Source organism: Trichosurus vulpecula, chromosome 4, assembly GCF_011100635.1.
Source record: "Trichosurus vulpecula isolate mTriVul1 chromosome 4, mTriVul1.pri, whole genome shotgun sequence".
Taxonomy (NCBI): domain Eukaryota; kingdom Metazoa; phylum Chordata; class Mammalia; order Diprotodontia; family Phalangeridae; genus Trichosurus; species Trichosurus vulpecula.
Genome location: NC_050576.1, coordinates 100,689,113 through 100,709,866, shown reverse-complemented (window position 1 = coordinate 100,709,866; position 20,754 = coordinate 100,689,113). Strand labels below are relative to the sequence as shown.

At 36.4% G+C, this 20,754-nt stretch overlaps 1 protein-coding gene across 1 annotated transcript in view; it reads left to right on the top strand.

Annotated features, from left to right (window-relative positions):
- Positions 1 to 20,440, top strand: part of KIF14 (kinesin family member 14) — a 60,250-nt gene extending 39,810 nt beyond the window's left edge. Inside the window, exons 23-29 of the mRNA XM_036756597.1 lie at positions 1,821 to 2,045; positions 2,226 to 2,404; positions 5,397 to 5,555; positions 6,843 to 6,971; positions 15,609 to 15,683; positions 17,286 to 17,424; positions 19,376 to 20,440. Coding sequence (XP_036612492.1) covers positions 1,821 to 2,045; positions 2,226 to 2,404; positions 5,397 to 5,555; positions 6,843 to 6,971; positions 15,609 to 15,683; positions 17,286 to 17,424; positions 19,376 to 19,761 — 1,292 coding nt within the window. The 3' untranslated portion in view covers positions 19,762 to 20,440. The remainder of the gene's footprint in view (positions 1 to 1,820; positions 2,046 to 2,225; positions 2,405 to 5,396; positions 5,556 to 6,842; positions 6,972 to 15,608; positions 15,684 to 17,285; positions 17,425 to 19,375) is intronic.
- The last annotated feature ends 314 nt before the right edge of the window (positions 20,441 to 20,754 follow it).

The following is a 20,754-nucleotide window of genomic DNA, read 5'->3' as shown; positions in this document are numbered from 1 at the left end:
GGGTACATAATGAAATCAGCTCCTTAGTTTGCTTCTCCAAGGAGAATCCATGAGTGATCCTTCAATTTGGGTACAATTTCTTTTTGTCTTCTGGTTTCATTTATTGTGAAATTATCAACACTGATATAGTTTAATTCTTCTAATAATGTTTTTTTTTGGTCATTGAACAAAGTTCACATTTAGACTGTCTACAATTGATGTTTATAGTTGATCAAAAACTGTTCGAGTCTTAGTACCATCCACCCCTTTTCCACCACTATCACTGTGGGAGTGGAAGGCTACCGGAATTGGGGGCTATTTTCAATTTTTCCTTGATTCACTGGTTTTTGTAGCCTCCTGGCGATGAACTTTGCCATTCTCAGCTAAGTTAACATCCAGATAATATTCCTTGTCTGTTCCTGAGACTGTACCCAAAGCCTTTTTAGCTTGACAGAAAATGCTGTAATAAATATGCACTGGGGAAGAGAACATGTTTTTTATTTCGTGTCTAGTATGTTCCAGGCCCTGTGCTAAGTGCTTTACAGATATTATCTAATTTTATCCTCACAGCATCCCTGTGAGGTAAGTGTTACTATCTCCATTTTTCAGTTGAGAAAACAGGCCAAATTTAAGTGACTTGTCCAGGGTCACCCAGCTAGTAGGAGTCTGAGGCTAGGTTTGAACTTAGATCTTTCTGACTGATTTCTAGGCCCAGTGCTCTACCCAGTGTGCCCCTTAGCTGCCACTTGAGGCATGACATGAGGCTTCTGAAAAGACTTAAGCCATATTATCAAATATTTTTTATCATTTTCCCTTGAGCTCACTGGTATAATCTTTGAGAATTCAGTGTCACCTCCACACTGGAATGAAGCATTGAAGTAGGACCTTAGGCAGGATAATGAACATAATTTAACCTTTTCTTGATGACCTGTTGTCATCACTAGGACATTTGTTATTGTGCTTTGCAATAATACAATTCTGTGCTTCTCAGTTTTTTCTTTAGGCTGCCAGATGTGACTTCTGCTTTCATTGCGTTTAACTTTTATAGTTCTCCCTCTGCCTTTGTTTCTAATTTGTAACTTCTAGTCCTGTGAATTGGGACATCAGATAACTTCAAGTTGTTATTCAAAATTGTATGTGAAATAAGGATCAGTAAGAGATATCAGAAGAGAAGTTCAATAATGTTAGTGAATGTATTATGTAGCTGCTACTTCAAAGCTGTTTTTATTTTACTTCCAATTACTCTAGTACAGCACTGACGTTGCTAAAAGTTTGACCTCTCGATACTACGTAGGCTTAGTTATTATCAGTCTGTTCTTGTCATAGCTATGGAAGAAACCAGTACAAAATATATCTAGTCATATTGTAGTCATCTCTGTTAGTAACTGGTTTTATGGTCTGTATTTTATTCTTGCCTCATTTTCTGCTTTCTTTCTCATGTAATAGTTAGTATATTATTAGGTATTTAGGGAATAGTAAGTTATGTTAAAATTTCTGATAAGGAAGGAGATGAAGCCAATTTAGTTTGGTTAAAATGAGGCTTGCAGCTCATCTGTGGATTTCATTTATTGGGGATTATTCTTATTGTTGTAGAAGAATTTAATCTATTATTACAAGTAAATGTAATTGTAGTTGGTTATTCCAGTGTATAATATTAGTCATTCTAGCTTCAGGTTGTAGAAAAAGACTATAAGGAAGTCAGATAGTAATGATTAATTTATATATATATGATTGGTTCTGTGGTATACTTAGATTTTTCCTTCAAAGGATAGATTTGTTTCAAAGATTGAGTACTGGGTACAACAGCTATTTTTTTTGTTCATTATTTTGTATTTATATAGGTTTAATGGACAAATCAGACAGTATTTATTCAAACTCAGCAGAATCTTTCTTGCCTGGAATTTGCAAGGAATTGATTGGTTCAGCATTAGATTTCCTTAGTCAAAGTGATGATGAGGAAAAGACTATGGCAGACAGCTTAATTACCAGTTTTCTTAAAATTCATTCTTGTGTGACTGCCATTTCCAAAGCTTATGAACAACAAGATGAAGAAAGTCAAGATAACTGTGAGTGCCACCTCAGCTTTTTAACAATTACTTTCTACGGTTTTTTGCCCTGATTTGAATTATTGTTTGTCATATTGATTATGGATTGTTTTGACCATGTTAAAATGTACTTATGTTGTTCAGAATAAAATTTTCGTTTATTGGGAGATTGTTTCTGATCAATGTTCTTCTTTTTTGCAGTTTTTTCTGCTGATCGAGCAATCCAGTCATTTTGTATTCAGATGACGTCTGCTTTTGAGCAACTTGTTGTTTTAACCAAACATTGGCTTGATGATTTTCCACAGTCTACTTCAAGACCTGATGATGATTTGAAACAGGAAGTTAAAAAATTGGGAGGGTACTTACAATTGTTTTTGCAGGTAAGTTCATCTGAATTTGCCTCCTGACATCAAATTGTCTTTGAAATTTTGATTTACAGGTACTTTAGAAACTCTCTTCTTGAGGGACCAAAACTATTTGATCTCAAAAAAGACTTTAAGGTAAAAGAACAAACTTTTTCTAATCAGTGGATTCCCCTCTGTTTTAGTACTTGAAATGGCTAAAGGGGCATCAAAAAAGATTTTTTTATTCTATTCTTCCAGCGCTTTGCAAAGTTTCCTTAAAGAAGCAGTGGTGGGGACTATGGAAATATTAACTTGGGGCAGCTTTATATATAATGATAGGTAGGCTTCATGATAAATAGTTCTAAAACAGTAGGACAAATCCCAGATTCCTTCTTCAGCATTGAACAAACATTTATTACCGGTCAGATTCCATTACATCCAACTCTAGGAGAGGTTTCAAATTATTATTGTACCTGAATTTTGTTGTACTGAATATTTTGTGAAATAAGTGGGCCACTGCCTATGGTTTAGAAATAATTTTGTTAGATATAAATTAGAATTTGATTTGTGTATTTTACTTTGATATATGTGCTGTATAAAAAGTTCGAATAGTCATATTAAATGTTTATTTGGATTTTTGTTTTTGTGATTTATTTACCTACAACTAAGATTTCATAGTCCTTAATATTTTATGAAAAATTACTACATATAGCTTTGCTTTATTGGAAGAGGCTTTTTTGAAGGATGAGTCTAATATGAGACAGTTTTTGATTTAAATTCTCCGTTAACAAGGTAATTAACATAATTAGCATATAGGTCCCTAGGCTCTCTTCAGATGTGGTAAAAGTATTATGTATTTGTGCTTTGACTAGTTAAAGTATTTAGTAGTAAGTAGACAAGTTGCCTACCCAACAATTTTACTTGTAACATGTGTATGAGATATAGTATGGGGTAATGGAAGGAACATGAAGTAGGATGAGAGGACCTGTGACACAGGAAGGAAAGAGATCAGGAGAGAAGCTGAACAAGCCTGGGCTCTGACCACACTATCCGCCTGTGCACAAGAGCAGCTCCTTTGCAGCCTCACCCTTCCCATGTAGAATGGGCACAGAGTTGAGGAGCTTCCAAAAAGCATTCCATTGCCCTCAAATATAAACGCCTTTCAGCTACTACACTGTGCAAGACAGTTTTTATTGTTTAGGTTGCTCACAATGTAGTGAAGTGGCCAGTATACTCCACCTAGCTGGCTTATATTTCATATTCTGTAGATTTGCTAAAAAAGAGGTCATAGCTGGCATTCTGAGGTAGCGTTCTAAAGTAAGAGTTTGCTTTAAACCCTTGGGGAGCGTCAGCAGATGAAATCAGTGGCAAATATAAAGAGCTTTTCTTGTTAAGGTTGTTAGGATGCCCTGACAGTGTCAACAGAACACATATGTGAAGACATGTTTATATTTGTTTATGGGTATGTATATCTATGCATTAATACTTAAGGAAACTGTAATTTTAGTATCGTGTATGGAGAGAGCCATCTTGGTGTAGTGGATAGGGAGCTGGCCCCTTAGGAAGACCTGGTTTCAGATCCCCACTCTGACCCATAGTAGCTATGAGATTTTGAAAAAGCCATCTCACAGTGGCAACTAGTTAACATTATAAGTTGCAAAGCAGGTCTGGATGTGGTTGGGCAGTTGCCTATACTAATGAAATCAGGTCCAAACCAAAACAATTTTTTTTTAATGTGGATACTAGCAGTCACAATTCTATGAAATGGACAGACTGAGAATTACAGTGGTTGAAAATTTTAGAGTCCTTCTGCCAACCTGGTGATGAGCCTCTCTGAACTCAAGTAGGTTTATAGTATAGTATTGTATAGATAGTAATGATATAGTTAGTCACTAGACCTTTCAGTGAATCTTGTCCAATCTGAGCTTCTTTTTCACTGTCGTTTCCTTTGAGAATGAATGTAGCTTCAAGACCCCAATCTCACCTCATGCCATAATGGGCCATTAGAGTAGGCTTTAAATGAAGATGTGTATATTTAGGTATGTAATTATAGGTATACGTAAATATTTTCTTAGTTTTGTAATGAACTGTCCTTGAAATCATAAACTCTATGAACCTAGTTTATCATCATTTTATTTTTTAATAGCCCTGTAATAGGGAGTTTCCAGTGAGAAATGTCTTGCACCAATGCAGATTGGCAACTGTTTTGCAAATTATAGTCTTGGAGAGTTGTCTGGGACCTTGATAGGTTAAATGAATGTAATAGAATAAACATTTACTAAGTATTTACTATGTACTTAAGCACTGTGTGAAACACTTTACAAATATTATTTCATTTGATCCCCACAACAACCCTGAGAGATAGGTACAGTTATTATCCCCATTTTACAGTTGAGAAAACTGAGTCAAATCGTTAAGTGTGTTAAATGACTTGCCTAGTCACACAGTCAATATGTGGCAAAAGTAGAACTTGAACCCAGATCTTCCTGACTCCAAAGCCAGTCATCTAATTACTTCATGTTGTCTTTCATATGTTTATTATCAAAAACATAAAAACAGAGAAATAGGATAAGTTGCTTTTTTTAAACAGAAGAAAATTCATGTTGTAAAATTCTATACCTATTTGTAGTTTTTTAGATGTGAAAGTTGTTCTAAGTTCTATGAACTATAGAGGCAGTTAGGTGGCACAGTGACTAGAATACCAGGCCTGAAGTGAGGAAGATCTGAGTTCAAATCCGGCCTCAGATTCTTACTAGCTGTGTGACCCTGGGCAAGTCACTTAACCCTCAGTTTCCTCATCTGTAAAATGAGTTGGAGAAGGAAATGGCAAACCACTCCAGTATCTTTGCCAAGAAAACTCCAAAATGGGGTCACAGAGTTATTAGACACCAGTGAAACAACTGAACAACAACAATAAATGGCCATTGTACCATTGTCTGTCAAATTAATTTTCTCAAATTTTCTTGTCACTGCTTTCTCATCTCTTGGTATTCAGAATCTAAAAAGCTGACCTATTTTAATGTTTCAGGGGTGCTGTTCAGATATTTCCTCAATGGTGAATGAGGTCCAAAAGAAAATTATCGAAACCATGCTACAGGCACTAAAATATGTGGGGCAGTTAACAATTCTTAAAGGAGCCAAATTGCATCTTTCAGAAAACAATAGGGATGAAGTGGTAAATCTTCAGGTAAAGGGGATTACATTATTTTTTAAGACATATATGGGGAGATGTAAGAGGTTAACTACTGTAATGAGTTTTGTTAGTCAATGACAAAGTCTTTTTACCTTTCTAGAAAAAATGTGGTACATAAATTTTAATTGTTTAGCTATAAGAGTTTAAAATATTTTAAAATCTTTATGGGTAACTTGCTCTTTAGGATGTTAACCCTATTAATTCACTGGATGATTTTGAAAAACTCACTTTATCTGTGTATCTTGGTTGGCTTTAATGGTCTACCATTATGAATGTAATCAAGAATAGCCAATTAATGAATGAAAAATCATTTACAGTATTGAGGTGTCAACATTGTATAGTATTCATTTACTTTGGTTCTTCATTTCATTCAAAATATAGCATTATATTAGAAGATCAAGATCTTGTTAATATTATGTAAATTCAAAACAATTGAAATCTAAACTGTTTTGAGTAATCCAGTTTTTTTCTTTTTATAACCTATAAACCTATTGTTTATTATTTCTGGTTTTTAGTGTGATTTTATCTTTTTTTTAAGACAGGCAGATACTGTTGCCTTTTTGAGAAGTTAATAGGTTTTATATTAGAAACAACTAGAATATTGATAATAAATTAGGTGCTATTACTACTCTCATTAAGATTAATCATTTGTTTTGAAGAAGATAATCTACCTTCTATTTTAATTAAAATCATTAGTCATCAGTAAATGATAGTAAGAGTCAATGTGTCTTAGTGGATTTAGTCAGAAAGACTTTCTCTGATACATGTGTGATCATAGTCAAGTCACTTAACCTCTTAGGGCAACAGGCAATTTTCATCCAGCTCTAAATTTCTGATGAGTTGTTGATCAGCTTTGGTGGAAGGAATCACAGTTGAATCACAGGTTCTTCTCCCTTTCCCTTGTAAAAAATGGGCTAAGTTTGAATTTTTTCCAAATATGTTTGAATTGATATAGGCAGGAATGTGAGCAGGAATGCAGATTTAATGGGGTTTTTGTTTGTCACCAAAACATAAGACTATTTAAGCTAACAAATAATTCTTCTCAATAGAAGTACAATTAAACTCAAAATCAAGGATTTGCTAATTACAAATATTATAGGGCATTGGTCACTTGTCATTCTTTAGCTTACTGACTGCCTTATTATTTTAGCTTTACCTATCTAATGTTCATAAAATATATTTTGGTCCTAAAAAGCATCTGTAAATTCCAGTGAAACCATTCTGTGATAATTTTTTAAAAATATAAAATAGTATTTGATTTTTTTAATGCATAAATTTTAGGAGGATTTCATAAATGCCATTTGTGATGGAGTGAGGTTTGGTATGAACATTCTTTTGGATTCTGGACTAGAAAAAATGAGGCAGCTTCAGCATGAACTTGAACTCTTAGGACAATGCCCACAAAATAAGGTAAGATGAAAGAAAATCTTTACTGATTATAAAATTGTAATAAAAGTTAAATAGAGTAAGTATCCTATAAAGACAGTTCTTGATTTATGTAAATTTGCATTAGGAAAATTTGACTCCCTTGACAGGCTGCAGACCAGCAAGAGCTGTGGTTGTGGCAGCAGACCCAGTTGCTGATACAGCCCCTTACTAGGAGTCCTCTTCTCCAGGCCCTGAAGCCCCTCAGGCTGCCTCAGCAGAGACCTGGAGAGGACAAGGCCTGAGGCAAGAGTAGTGGGAAGTCTGCAGAACAGTTGAACTATAACTGGCTGTATTCACAAATTTGACAGTTGACTTTGAGAATAATTTTTGTCCTTTAGAAATGTGGACAGTTGAATTATTTTCTTGCAGAAGAGACTGATTAATTGTAGAGAGCTACACTTTCTTACAGATGTGATTTTAGAAGACCAATATTATTGCTGCCGCAGTAGCCCTGCAACTTCGGTTGTAGCTCTCCTCCTCTCAGTAATCCTTCTGCTGGATTCTGTTACATCCTTTCTTAGTAATGTGGAAACAACTCCTAGAATTGAAATGTAGCAGTGCCACCTAGTGCCCATTTTGTGGATGCTCTTTTTGTTTGTTTTTTTGTTTTGTTTTGTTTTTTTCCTTTGCCTGATCAAAAAAGTGCCACAAGTTCCCATGTGGAATGGACAAAAATGATTTTGAGCAGTTTTCAAAAAATATGCTAGTATGACAAAACAGAAAGGCTTTTATGTCAATACTGTAACATAAGAATAATAATATCCTAGCAATAAGTTGTAGACTGATAGAGTTAGGAAAATATAGGTCAGATCTGGTGATGACAAGGTTCAGTGCAGCATCCTAATACTTTCATTTTTCTTGTAATGAATGAATTTACTTAAAAGCATCCCTTCTCAGACCTATTAAAACTCATGGTATTCAAATACCTCCTACGTTGTTAACTCTTCACTTGACGTATTATGGAGGAACATGCGTTTGGTCTTTGTGACAAGTTCATATGATACTTTATTTTATAGATAATTGAACTATGAGAATATAAATGTCATTAGTATAACATTTCCATTTTTCTGGAAACTCCATTTTTAAAGATTGGCTATGGTATCTCAACTCATTAAGGAATTAATCAGCAAGTATTTAATGAGTGCCTTCAATTGGCATAGTTTTTTGTTATATCACAAGAGATCATTCTCCAAATAAAGTCCTATCCTGAAGCTTTCTTACAGTTTAGAGATAACTTCTGTCTTATCTAAGCTAGACCTTAGACAAAGCCACATGGTCCATTGCTAGGCCCATACTCCAAATCTGTCTAACCTAGCAATACCTTCCAGAACTTGTATTCCTCTGCTTTATAGTCTTTGAGAACACATGGTCATATGTACACTATGATGAAACATTAGAATAGGACTTTAGTGGAAGGTGCCTTTCATATATTAGGCATAGATAAAATACATTCAAATGAATTAAATGATATAAATATTTTATTTTCACATTTCTAGCAAAAATGACCTTTCTGTATTTTAAATTGGTAAAGCAGTATTGGTAAATTCATTTAGTTGTTACTTATTATATTATATAATAACTATAACATTTTAACAAGCTACTTATACTTCGTCAGATGTGTGCTCATTAATGTTTGTACTCCTTCCATCTATACATATCACAACCAGTCTACACTTTATTCTGTGTAATTATTGTCCTTATCTTTCCAAAGATCCTCACAGAGGATCTGCCCAACAAGTTGGAGACCTTACTCTATATTTCAGGCTCCCTCTTTTTCCTTTCTCCACATTTCAAAACCCATTGGCATTATCCCTGATTCTCTTCTTCATTACTTAATCACTTAGTATTTATTGACTTCTATGTTCCAGGTACTGTGCTAAACACTGGGGATACAAAAAGAAGCAAAAGACAGTCTCTGCCTTCAAGGTGCTTGCAATCTAATGATCTAGACAACATGCAAATAAATATATAAAATATATAAAGCAAGCTATGTACAGAATAAATAGGAAATAGTTAATGTAAGGAAGGCACTAGAATTAAGAGTGGTTGAAGAAGGATCTTGTAAAAAGTGGGATTTTAGCTGGGACTTAAAGGAAGCCGGGAAGATCAGTAATTGGAGCAGAGGAGGGAGAGTGTTCCAGGCATGGGGAATAGCTAGAGAAAATTCCTGGAGCAGAGAGATGGAGTGTCTTGTTTTTGGAATAGCCAAAAGATCAGTGTCACTGGATCAAAGGCTACATGTTGGGGAGTAAGGCAAGAGGATTGGAAAGATAGGAAGCTAGGGAATGAAGGGTTTGAAAGCCAAACAGAGCATTTTGTATATAATCCTAGAAGCATTGGAAGTCACTGGAGTTTATTGAGTAGGGGAAAGACTGTAGTCTCTGATGAAGACATAGCCTTCTCTTCAACAAAGTGAATCCTTCTACACGAACCTTGACCCCATTTGCTTCCTGCAAGGAAGGACAGTCATCTCCTCTGGCCTTTCTCATCTTTGTATTGGTTCATTCCCTGCTGCCTACAAATATGTCCAGGTGTCCCTCATCCTTAAAAAAAATCTCAAGAGGACCCTGCCAGTTATTCAAATTGATAGCCTATAAATATCCATTTTACATCTAAATTCTTAGAAAAAGCTATCCATTGTCTTCACTTTCCTCTCAGTCACTTTTCGATCTTTTGAATTCTGTCTTCTCACCTTATAAGTGAGCCTAAACTGTTCTCCAGATGTTACCAATGATCTCTTAATTGCCATATCAAATAGCTGTTTCTCAATTCTTATCCCTCTTGATTTCTCTGCAGCACTTGATACCATTGGACACCTTCTCCTTCTAAGTACTCTCTCCTCCTCTGAATTTTCATGACACTGTTGTCTTTTGGGTTCTCCTACTTGTCTGATTACTCCTCATTCTCTTTGCTGGATCATCATGCATATCACAGACTCTAATTTCAGTGTTTTCTTTTATCAGCCTTGTTCTCCTCCTCCCAACCTATTTCTCCAATTCTCTCCCTCTCCTCACCATATCTACTCCCATCTCTATGCACATGACTCCCAGTCTTCTCTATAGTCTTTTTGTCGTTCAGTCATTTTTCAGTTGTCCATCTTTTTGTGATCCCATTTGGGGTTACTGGAGTAGTCTGCCATTCCTTTGTAGTCTTAGTCCAGAGCTAAATCAGCCTCCTGTTGGATATTTGCAACTGAATGTCCTATAGGCATTTCAGGCTTACCCTATCCAAAACGTGCTATTTCTCTCCCTTCCCCCACCCCTCTGTTCCTCTTCTGACCTTGCCTATTGTGGTCAAAGGCACTACCATTGTCCCAGTTATTCAGGCTTGCTGTCTCGGTGTCTTGCTTTAGTCTTCATTCTCCCTGACCCCACGTATCCAGTCTCTTGCCAAGTCTTGTTGATTCTATTCCCATATCTCTTGCATATGTTCCCTTCTTTCTATTCTCATAGCCACCACCCTAGTTCAGGCCCTCATCATCTCTTGCCTACGTTATTGCAATGGTCTCTTAAGGAGTCTTTCTGCCTTAAATCTCTCTCTTTTCCAGTCTGTCCTCCACACAGCTGCCAAAGTGATATTCCTAAAGCTTAGGCCTGAGCATAACACTCCCTTAGCGTCTCCCTCTTACTCTGGGATCATATACAAATTCCATTGTTTGCCATTTAAAGCCATTATAAACTGGTTCTAATCTAACTTTCCAGCCTTTGCTTGACACCCTTGACAGTTTGGTCCAGCCAAATTGGTGTTCCTTATGTCCGACACTATATATCTTGCTTTTGTGTGCGCTATGCTCCATGCTCCCTCTTCACCTCCATTTCTTAGACTTCCTAGTTTTCTTCAAAGTGCAAGTGGTCATCCAGCCTGTGCTTCAGTGCACTAATGACAGAAAATCTATTCCCTCTCAAGGCAGCCTGTTTCACTTTTGGACAAGTATAATTGTTAGGAAATTTTTCCTTGAATTATCCTCAACTCTGCCTCTCTGTAGCTTCTACCTGTTGCTCCTAGTTCTGCCCTCTGAGCCCAAGCAGACCAGGTCTCTCACCTCCCAATTCTATACCTCCAAACCCTTCTACATCATTCTGCATTCTCTCCTTTGCTATAGTCACTTGTGAAGATCTGGCCTTTCTCCTTGTCAAGGCTAGTGCCTTTTCTTGAGTGCTTGGTAACATCCCTTCTGGCTCCTGGAGGAGCCAGCTCTTTGAATCATTCCTCCCTTTCTCGTCTTCAGTTTTACCTTATCTAATGGCACCTTCCCTATTGCCTACAAACATGCCTAGGTTTCCCCAGCCTTAAACATTTGTACTAGACTCTGCCTTCCCCTTCTCAGTGCCCAGGGCAATACTTTAACACTGTAAGTTGCAGAATCACACATGTTGAAAATGTGTGGCCCAAGGACAAATTCTTGGTTATCAAAAGGCTTTACTTAGTCTCTAGCAAGCATGTTTTCCGGTACAAGAAGTTGTGTCGTGCTCCTTGAAGACTCTTTGTCTCTCAGGTATCTTTCTTTAGTGTGTTTCTCTGGGTTTGCAAGTATAGCCTTTCCTTTCTTAGGTGATTTGAACTCCAGAATGTCTCTCTCCTCTTAGCTAGATACCTTTTTTCCTATTGGTCCCGTCTTTCTAGTGACAGGTGTGGAGGGGGAGCGGTATGTAGCACATCCTCTGGGCTCATTTCACCTTTACTTTTTGCTTCTCTCTAGTATAGTATAAGGGTCTGCCTCCCCTGGGTATGCCTAAGCCTGGAATCCTCCACGGCTGACGTGGCCTGAACAACTGCTGATATTTCTCCCATTATTTAAGCCCCCAGGGGTGTGCTTGTTTGATTAGTCTGTTGCCTTGACCCAATTAAAGGGGAATTTGTACCTGAAAAAGAGTTGACAGTATATAGACAATCCTGTTTACACATTTTTTAAACCTCTTCACTTCTGTTATTTGAGGCTGAGATAATGTCTGTAGCATTTCTTGATCTGTCACTCCAGTAACCCCATTGAAAGAAGGAGATTAGTCTGCTGTGCCCTGTTCTGGACGAAAACATGTAGATTCTTAATCATCGCTCTCCTTTCTAGGTATTAACAAACTATCATTTTAATAATATATGTTCTAGAGAAGTAGTGTGGATAGAAAGCCAAAATCAGAATGGGAAAGACCTGGATTCAAGTCATTCCTCTCCTTTCCCTGAGGCACCCCGTCCCCCTAGGTTTAATTGGCTATATGACCCTAGGCATGGCATCCAACTTCTCATTGCCCAGGGCAATGCTTTAACACTGTAAGTTGCAGAACAATTGATGATTTGTATTAGTATATGAAACTACCCCCTAGGAATTGCTTATATTAATAGCTAACATTTATATTGTATCAGGCACTATACTAAGCCCTTTACAATTATTATCTCATTCAGTGACCCTGAGAAGTAGGTGCTATTATTATCCTCATTTTAGAAATAAGGAAACTAAGGCAAACAGGTTAAGTGACTTGCTAAAGGTCACACAGCTGGTAAATGTCTGAGGCCAGATTTGAACTCATGCCTTCCTGACTCTCTAGGCCCAGCACTTTATCCACTGTGCCATCTAACTGCCCCTGCATATATTGATGATATCATAGGTATAGATTAATAACAATAATACCTTCTAAAATTTTGCCTGGATTCAAAATTAAGCTCATTGACTTATTTATAGTTTGCAGATTTTACTCTCTCACCCTTTTTGAGCATCAGGTCATAACTTGTCTTTCTCCAGTCTGGTGACCTCTCTCTCCCTTCTGTTCTGTGCTTTCAGAGATCCTTGACAGTGACTCAGCAATCATACCTACAGATTCTTTCAGTGCCCTGGGACATAATTCATCTGGGTTTGGTTACTAGAATTCATCAAGGGGAGCTAGCTGTTCCTTACCTCTTTTGGGCTTCATCTCCTATTAACCTTTATAATTTTGTCCTTTCCATTTTAAAGATCTTTCTTCTTGGAAGGGAGAACAGAAGAAAATAAGAGTAGAGTGGTTCTGCATTCTCTCCATCAGCCAGTGTCACATCTTAGTCACCTCACATAGGTGTTCTGTACCTTCATTGATCTTCTTTCTCTGTGAAGCTCTTTTTTATTATTTTTTGTGATCACCAGTTCAGGCTATTTCTGAGCTTTAGGGCTTCTGGCCCTGTCCTGGCAGGATTTTGCCATGTTTCATCTTCTTTTACATGCCCTTATTCTCATTGGTTCATTTCTTTTTAAAATCCAGGTTGCTTAGTGAATTCCCTGTGCATCTACTTCAGTTTCTTTAGACAGATTCTCTTTTCTTCCTCATTAAAATTGTTTTTCATTCTATTTTCCGAATTTCATTCATAAGAATTTGCCATCTTTCTTGGGTTGATTTCCCCTGCAGACTTTTTACCATAAAGGAAAATTGATCCTTTTTCCTGAATTTTCTGGAGTCTCTCCAAAAAGTCTAGACTATCTGTCATATACATAGTCAAGTTAAGAAGCATTTAAGTACTTACTGTGTGCCAGGCATTGTGGTGACAGTGTCAGAGGGGAGAAGATGGTGTAGTCACTTCTCCCCTTACCCTGCCCCTCAACTTCCCATCATTCTTTTTCAATAACTAAAGCTCTTCCTTGATGGTCAGAATCAGCTTCAAAATAGCAGTTTACTTTGTCACTTCCATTATCTTTTGAAGGATAACCAAGAATTAATTAACTACTCAGCTTTTGCAGAGAAAGAACTTCAACAAATACTTGCTCAACTGAAATCTTCCATCATAGTTCTGTAGGGTGTCCTAAAAGTCATAGTCATGGACTGAACTAAAACTTTTGAAACATCCTGTTCTACACATGTTCTGTAGTATACTCCCACAATTATATCACTTTCCTCTCCTTCTATTAATTTTTACCTATTTTCAGCATATTTCCTTCTCCTATTAGTGAGTTTTCTCACAAGAGTATAATTGCTTACTATATATTGTTTCTTCAGCCTACCTCTTCTTTATCTATTTTTTCCTTTTGATTAAGGGATACCCTTCTAGAGCCATATTTCAGGCATGAGTCCCATTCCATCAAATCTTACTGATGGCTAGGAGTTCAAATTTGCCTCTTTGCATTAGGATTTCTTGTTTTAATCATGTTTGCAATTAACAAAGGACACGAGTTCACATACTAGAAGATAAAAGTTGAGTAGTGTTAAACCTGAAAATTTGGTTGAAGGAAACAACAGAGCTAGGTGATAGAAAAATCCATGTTGTTTATTATTTTCCCTTAAAGCATAGCGGAGCTAGCTTACTTGTACGTACAAGGAGTCAGAGTATAAACTCTGGCTGCCTGAACAAAGCAATGAGAAAACTTATATACGTTATTTTAGCAGAGCTAGCAACCCTGTATGATCTCATTTTTATGACCCCCATGTATGTTTAACCATGATACAACAAGAGGATTTTCCTTAATGGAATAAAGTTGTAAAGGATGTTGACAAAAGTCAGTTGAAACTACAGCCCAGCGTCTCTGTGTCTCATTACATTCCATAACATAGTATATACCTGTAGAATATTAAGCAAGGTAATCTCTCTTGGGGTTAGGGTAATGTCCTTAGGTCAGTCTAAATCTGGCCTTGTTGACAGAGGTAAGGGTATTTATTACCTGAGCAAACTTTTAGAGAAAACAAAGAAGCCCAGGTCCTGGATCTTCATCCAGTTACTCATTAATGGAGGCTCTGGGTCTGGTTGAAATTAGAAATGATATAAAATAGTATAATATTTTCCACAGTAGGTACTTAAAACTAATACTAATATTGATTCCCCTAAGCTATTAAAGAACCAGAGGAAGGTCTCAAGTTTTTTTTAGTGAATCCTTTATGGAAGATTTAGTGAAGAATGTAGAAGAAAACTGCATGGATGGAGAGAAAGAATGGATGGAAGAGTTGTGGTCTATATCAAAGGAGCAAGTATCCCATACTGAGATCCTAGATCTATTAAATCACCAAAGCATCAACATCATATTGAATATGATTCAGAATGAATGGCCCATTTATTGGGATTTGGAAGTCTTTTCATTATGCAGTGATTTGGGTAATAGTTATAATAGTTTTGGTCTTGTTCAGTCATTGATCTTTCTTGCCTAGTTTAAGCGTTATGTCTGGAGGCAGAGTCTGAACTAGATGGTCTAGCATAAAATGATAAAATAATAGAGTTTTAGAGCTGGAAAGGACTTTGGAGATCATCTGGCCCAGAGGTGTCAAACTGTTGGCTCACTGGCTGAGTAGAGTGGGAGGCAGATTAAAATATAATTGATAAATGTTTACCAAAATAAATAAAAATATAATACAAAACAAATAATGTTGTTTTGTGGTTTTCTAAGTTAATATGCAGCCCACAAAGATCCCTTTCTGTTGGAGTTAGATACCACTGATTTAGCCTAACCCTCTATTATTACAGATTGAGGTAACTGAAGCCCAGGAAAAGTGAAGTGCTTTTATGCAAGGTCACACAGCATGCAAGAACCAGGACTAGAACTGAGATGCCCTGATTTCCTGGTTAATAGGTTTTGTTTTATTTTTATTACACCAACACCATCTCCTTCTAGGTAAAGAATCTGTGATTATATAGTTTTTATTATTTCCATATCTAAATACTACAATTCCTTTATAGGTTATAGAAAAGATAAAAACTAATGCTGTTGCTTTGACCAGATCCTTTGGAAATACCATTGCTGATTGGAAAAAGGTAAGAGAAACTCCATTTTTCTCATTAAATACTTTAATTTATTTCAGTTGATTTTCTTTTTTATTTAATTGAAGCATAATCTTTTTAACCTTCCTGAATTATTTCTGTTCAATGGTTTTAAATCCATAGCATGGATCTAGAAGGAATATTCTTCGGGCATAAGAATTTCCTCCTTGTGTAGAGTGCTCAGTCAGCTTGTTCTGCAAAGAAATCATCAGATAAAAAAGGGAATTGTGGATAGCATATGTATATAAAGAGAGCACGAGAGAATTAGGAAAAGCGTTACATTCTTTCCCATGTCATAAACAAAGATGGAAAAGCATAAATTGATCGTGGAGTGATGTATTAATAAGGAGATTGTCAATTGACACTTGGTATTTTAAAGAACACATACATATTACCAATAGGACTTACAGATTCCACCAGAATAAGTGTTTGAGAAAAATTTTATATATACTAAATACATATATGTATTATTATATATGCTATTTAGTCTGTTGAAAGCACCCTGGGAAAATAAAGGATTTAATAGAAATGGCTATTTCATAAAGCCATAGAACAGAAAAACAGTGGTGAAAATAGGATTCTTAGCAGTTAGGATGGAAATGTTATCTACCCTGGGTACTTCTTGGAAAGGGAAGAGAGTTTAGGGGTTGAGATGGGCACAGATCAGCGTGCTTCTTGACCTGGAAGCAAGAGCCCTCACTCTATGACCCAGAAAATGTAATTCTGACTCCAGTCATATAGTTAGCTAAACTCATTTTCCATTTGGACTCATTTCTTGGAATTATCCATGGGTACAAGAATAAGTAGCTACACCTATAGTAGTTATTGAAGAATTTGCGATTTCACTTCCTGCCAGACAGCAGGTGGCACAGTCCCTGAGCAGTGTGCCTGATTTCAGGAAGACCTGACTTCAAATATGAACTCAGATACCTACTAGCTGTGTGGCCCTGGGCAAGTCACTTCACCTCAGTCTGCCTCTGTTTCCTCATCTATAAAATGGGGATAACAATAGCATCCACCTCCTGGTTACTTAATCTTCTCTGGGCCTCTACTTCCTTCTCTGTCAAATGATGGGTTTGGATTGGTCGATTTTTAAGGTCCCTTACAGCTCCAATATTGTATTTCTCTGTAAATGTATTTGAGAAGTTTATATTCAATTGATCTGTCACATATTAAATGTTTATGAAGGTCATAATCCCTCAGTTTATTCAGATTGGTTTAGTAGGTATCTGACAAGTGTTATCTTGTAATAATAAAGATTTTCCTTGCCAGGTCAGAGAGCAAAGTTATCCTTTTACTACCTCTGCATTCTGCCACTAACGCTTCTCGATTTTTTCATTAAAGACAACTTTTTTGTTACAGAATAATATAAAAAAGCTTAATTTAAGTTTTAAAAGGGAATTCTTATTTCATTTGAAGTATAGCTTTAAAATTTATCTTGGTATTTCTTAACATTCAAAGTATTATTGCAAAACTTGATTTCATAACCACTTAACATAGTGATAGGATTATAGCCATTGAAAGTTGTTCTGATAAAGTTTTACTGCTTTGTGATTCTACTGCATATTTTAAATAAACTTTGCTTCATAAATACAGAAGGATTTTACAGTTCAAGTTAAAGAAGAAGAGTCAGTACATCAAGCTGTGAAGAAGCTAATTAATCTTGCCACAGAATTCCTGAAATTGAAGCATTGCTTAGAGCAAATTAGTCAGATTGTTATTTCTGCATTGAAAGGTATTTACCCCAAACGAGATTCATTGTTTTATCAAAACATCTTATTGTGAGCACACTTGCTGTCCACTTTCATTAGTACTTTCAATGGCCACTGACTCTTGCTTATCTTCTTTATCAACTTTAAGTTCAAATATAGTTACTGACATAATAGTAATTGATACCCATTTCCATTTCAATATTTAAGTTATTTAGCACCTGCCACTTATCTCCCTTATTCTCCACAAATCTGGCTTTAACTCTGCAATATCTTCAAGCTTTTGCTCTATGCTTCACTGCTGAAAAAAGGGGGAAAGTGTGGCCTTTACTTCCATACTATGCATTCTTTCCTCAACGTATTGCACTCTGGCTTTTTGTTCTACCATTTTACTAAAATTGTTTCTAAAGGTCACTAGTAGATTCTTAAAATGTTAAATCTGTTAGTTTTGGGGTTTTTTTTCCAGCCTTCTTCCTGCTTGACTTTTTTGGCAGCACTTAATGCTATTGACAGTTCGTTTTCTTGCATCTTTTCTTCTCAGTTGACATCTGTGACAGCGGTCTCCTGGTTTTCTCCTACCTATCTGACTGTTTCCTTTTTGCCTCCTCTGGTTTATAAGCTTCCTTAACTTCTTAGGCTTCCCCCAGAGTTCAGTCCTTAGCCCTCTTCTCTATAGTTTCTTCCTTTAAGATATCATATACTCTCTTAAGTTCAAATTTTACCTCTCTGCAGATGAATTCCAAATGTCCAAAACAACTAAATTTCTCTCCTCCTGAACCTGTCCCTCCTCTCAGCTTCCCTATTTCTGTTGATGGTATTGACATCCATCCAGTCACCCGAGCTCCTGACCTCAGTATTCTCTTTGATTCTTCTTTTCCTCTCATCTTCTGTATCATCAGTTGCCAGTTCCACTATCACATTTCTCAGTTCTACCTCCATTTCTCAGTTCTACCTCCATTTCTTCATTCATGTTGTCATACAAGTTTAGACTTTCACCTTTTACTTGGTCTATCATCATGTTCTAACTGGTCTTCCTGCCTCCAGTCTGTCCAGTAATCTTCCCTAATACACAAGTATGATAATGTCACTCCGCTGTTTAGAAATCTTCAGTGGTTTACTGATGTCTAGAGCAGAGATGTCGTCACACACATAGCCCTGGGCCTCTTGCAGCCCACAATATTGCCAACTGCCACTAGAATCAGATTACAGATTACAATTGAGAAATATTTAGCAAAATAAATAAAAATACAATAAAATGTAGATAATGTTAATATATAGTTTTCTAAGTCAACATGAGCCTGCAGAGTTTCTTATGCACAGTTTAGTGGCCTCATTTTTATTTGAGTTTGACATCACTGGTCTCTAGGATAAAATACGAACTCCTCATCCTGGTAGTTAAAACCTTCCATGATATGACTTTGGTCTACATTCCCAGCTTTATTTGCCATTATTCCCCTTCACATGCTCAGCATTCCAGTCAAAGTAAATTACTAGTCCAGTCTCAACCTGATACTTCTCACCTCTGTGCATTCATTCAGGCCATCCTTCAATGCATGGAAAATACTCTGTCCTCCTTTCTGCCTTTCAGAGTCTTTTTCTTCCTTTAGTGTTCAGCTCATGTGTTACCTTCACTTTGAAGTACAGGAGTGATGTGAACTAAGTCTGGGTATTAGTTATGACACTTAATGATTTCTACTCAGATAATAGAAGTCCACATAATTAGAGGTGGCTATGGAGTGACTTGTATTTCAGAGACAAAGATTTACTAGTTAGCAAGGAATAGTCCTTGCCAACTAATAAATAATATTTAATAAATAATTCCTTGTTAACTAATAAAGCTATTAACAAAGAATATTCCCTCCTATCAGTTCAAAATGCTTTGATGTACTTACCACTGCTATTATACAAAAGTAGAAATGCCTAGAAAAATTAAGAATTGATTAGTTTGCTTTTTTTTTATTTCCTATATAGGATTAGGATCTTCCAGTGATGTTATTCGGCTCAAGAGTTGTGTTGAAAATGTTTGCAACTTGTCCAGGCTTTTTATTGATAACTTCAGTCTCTTTACAACACTTTCTGATTTAACAAACACCCTTGATGATAGAATATCTGACGTTGCCTCCAGGGAATTACAGGCTCTGGCCAAATCACTCCTCTTGGATTTTGAATCTGAAGAAAGACTTGACTTGTTGAAACCCGAGGAAATATCTGAACAGAATGGTAAAGATGAAGAAAAACGTAAACTAACAGGAACTGAATCTACTAGAATTAAAGGTGTACCACAACGTGTCTATAAACTCCAGACTCTATCTTCTGCTCTTTACACAGGGGAGCTTTCGCCCAGTAATATTCAGTGGGTATAAACTCATACGTGTGTATAGATTTTGTTGACTACCCAAGAATGAAAAAGTACTTGATAAACCACTTTGTTAGTGTAGGAGGAGATTTTGCATAGGAAGAGGAAGCTTAGCACCTCACAGAAATTCATGATGTGTCAGCTAACGTTATGTTGGGCCTGAAGGACACTTTTGCCATATGAAAGTAAAGTATTATGAAACATTTATTTTAAAAGAAATAAATGTATGTGACACCCACAAAGCCACTTGACAATTTTCCCCCTGATAAATCATCAGGCATGTCAAAGATGACCTGTTAAGCAAGCACTTAGTTAATTGTGAGTTCTTGGAATATCGTAAACACAATCCCCAAATATTTATGACAAAATGAAATAAGGAATCCAAGACCAAATGCATGGTCGTGTCTTTAGCCTCTGATGGAATTATATTGCTTTGAGGTGCTGGGAGTTTGAGGTTTTCCTACTAGCTATTAGCTGAAATACCTAGTCACTGGTTCATTAGCTGTATTTACTGGTTCCCTAAAGGTGGGAAATATGAACAGTTGGTGAAATGTGTATGTATATCTTTTCAGCTAAGAAGGGTTTGTGAAAACCTGAAAATAAGAGGAATATGCCTTTTAAGGGGGTTGCTAATGAGAACTTAGCTCTAGTAATTTAAATTGCATTGTAACTATTCTTCTTATCAAGGGCTTGCATAATTTTTTTTAATAGAATACTCAGGGGTTTTCCTAATTCTCCCTAGCTGTAAAGCCAGTTATCAAAATATATCTATTTTATGTTCTCACTGCATTATTCTCTAATGATTTCCTCCTGGCACTTACTAAAAGTGTCAGTATTTAGGCAAGCAATAGGAACAAATTTTTTGTCATATTTGCTTTTTAAAAGGTGTGTGCAAAAAAAAAAAAAAAGGTGTGTGCGCCTATGCTGCATTTATGGGATCTTATGAATGAAGGTAATGTCTGAATTTCAATCCAAGATAGATTGTGTTTGTACATACATT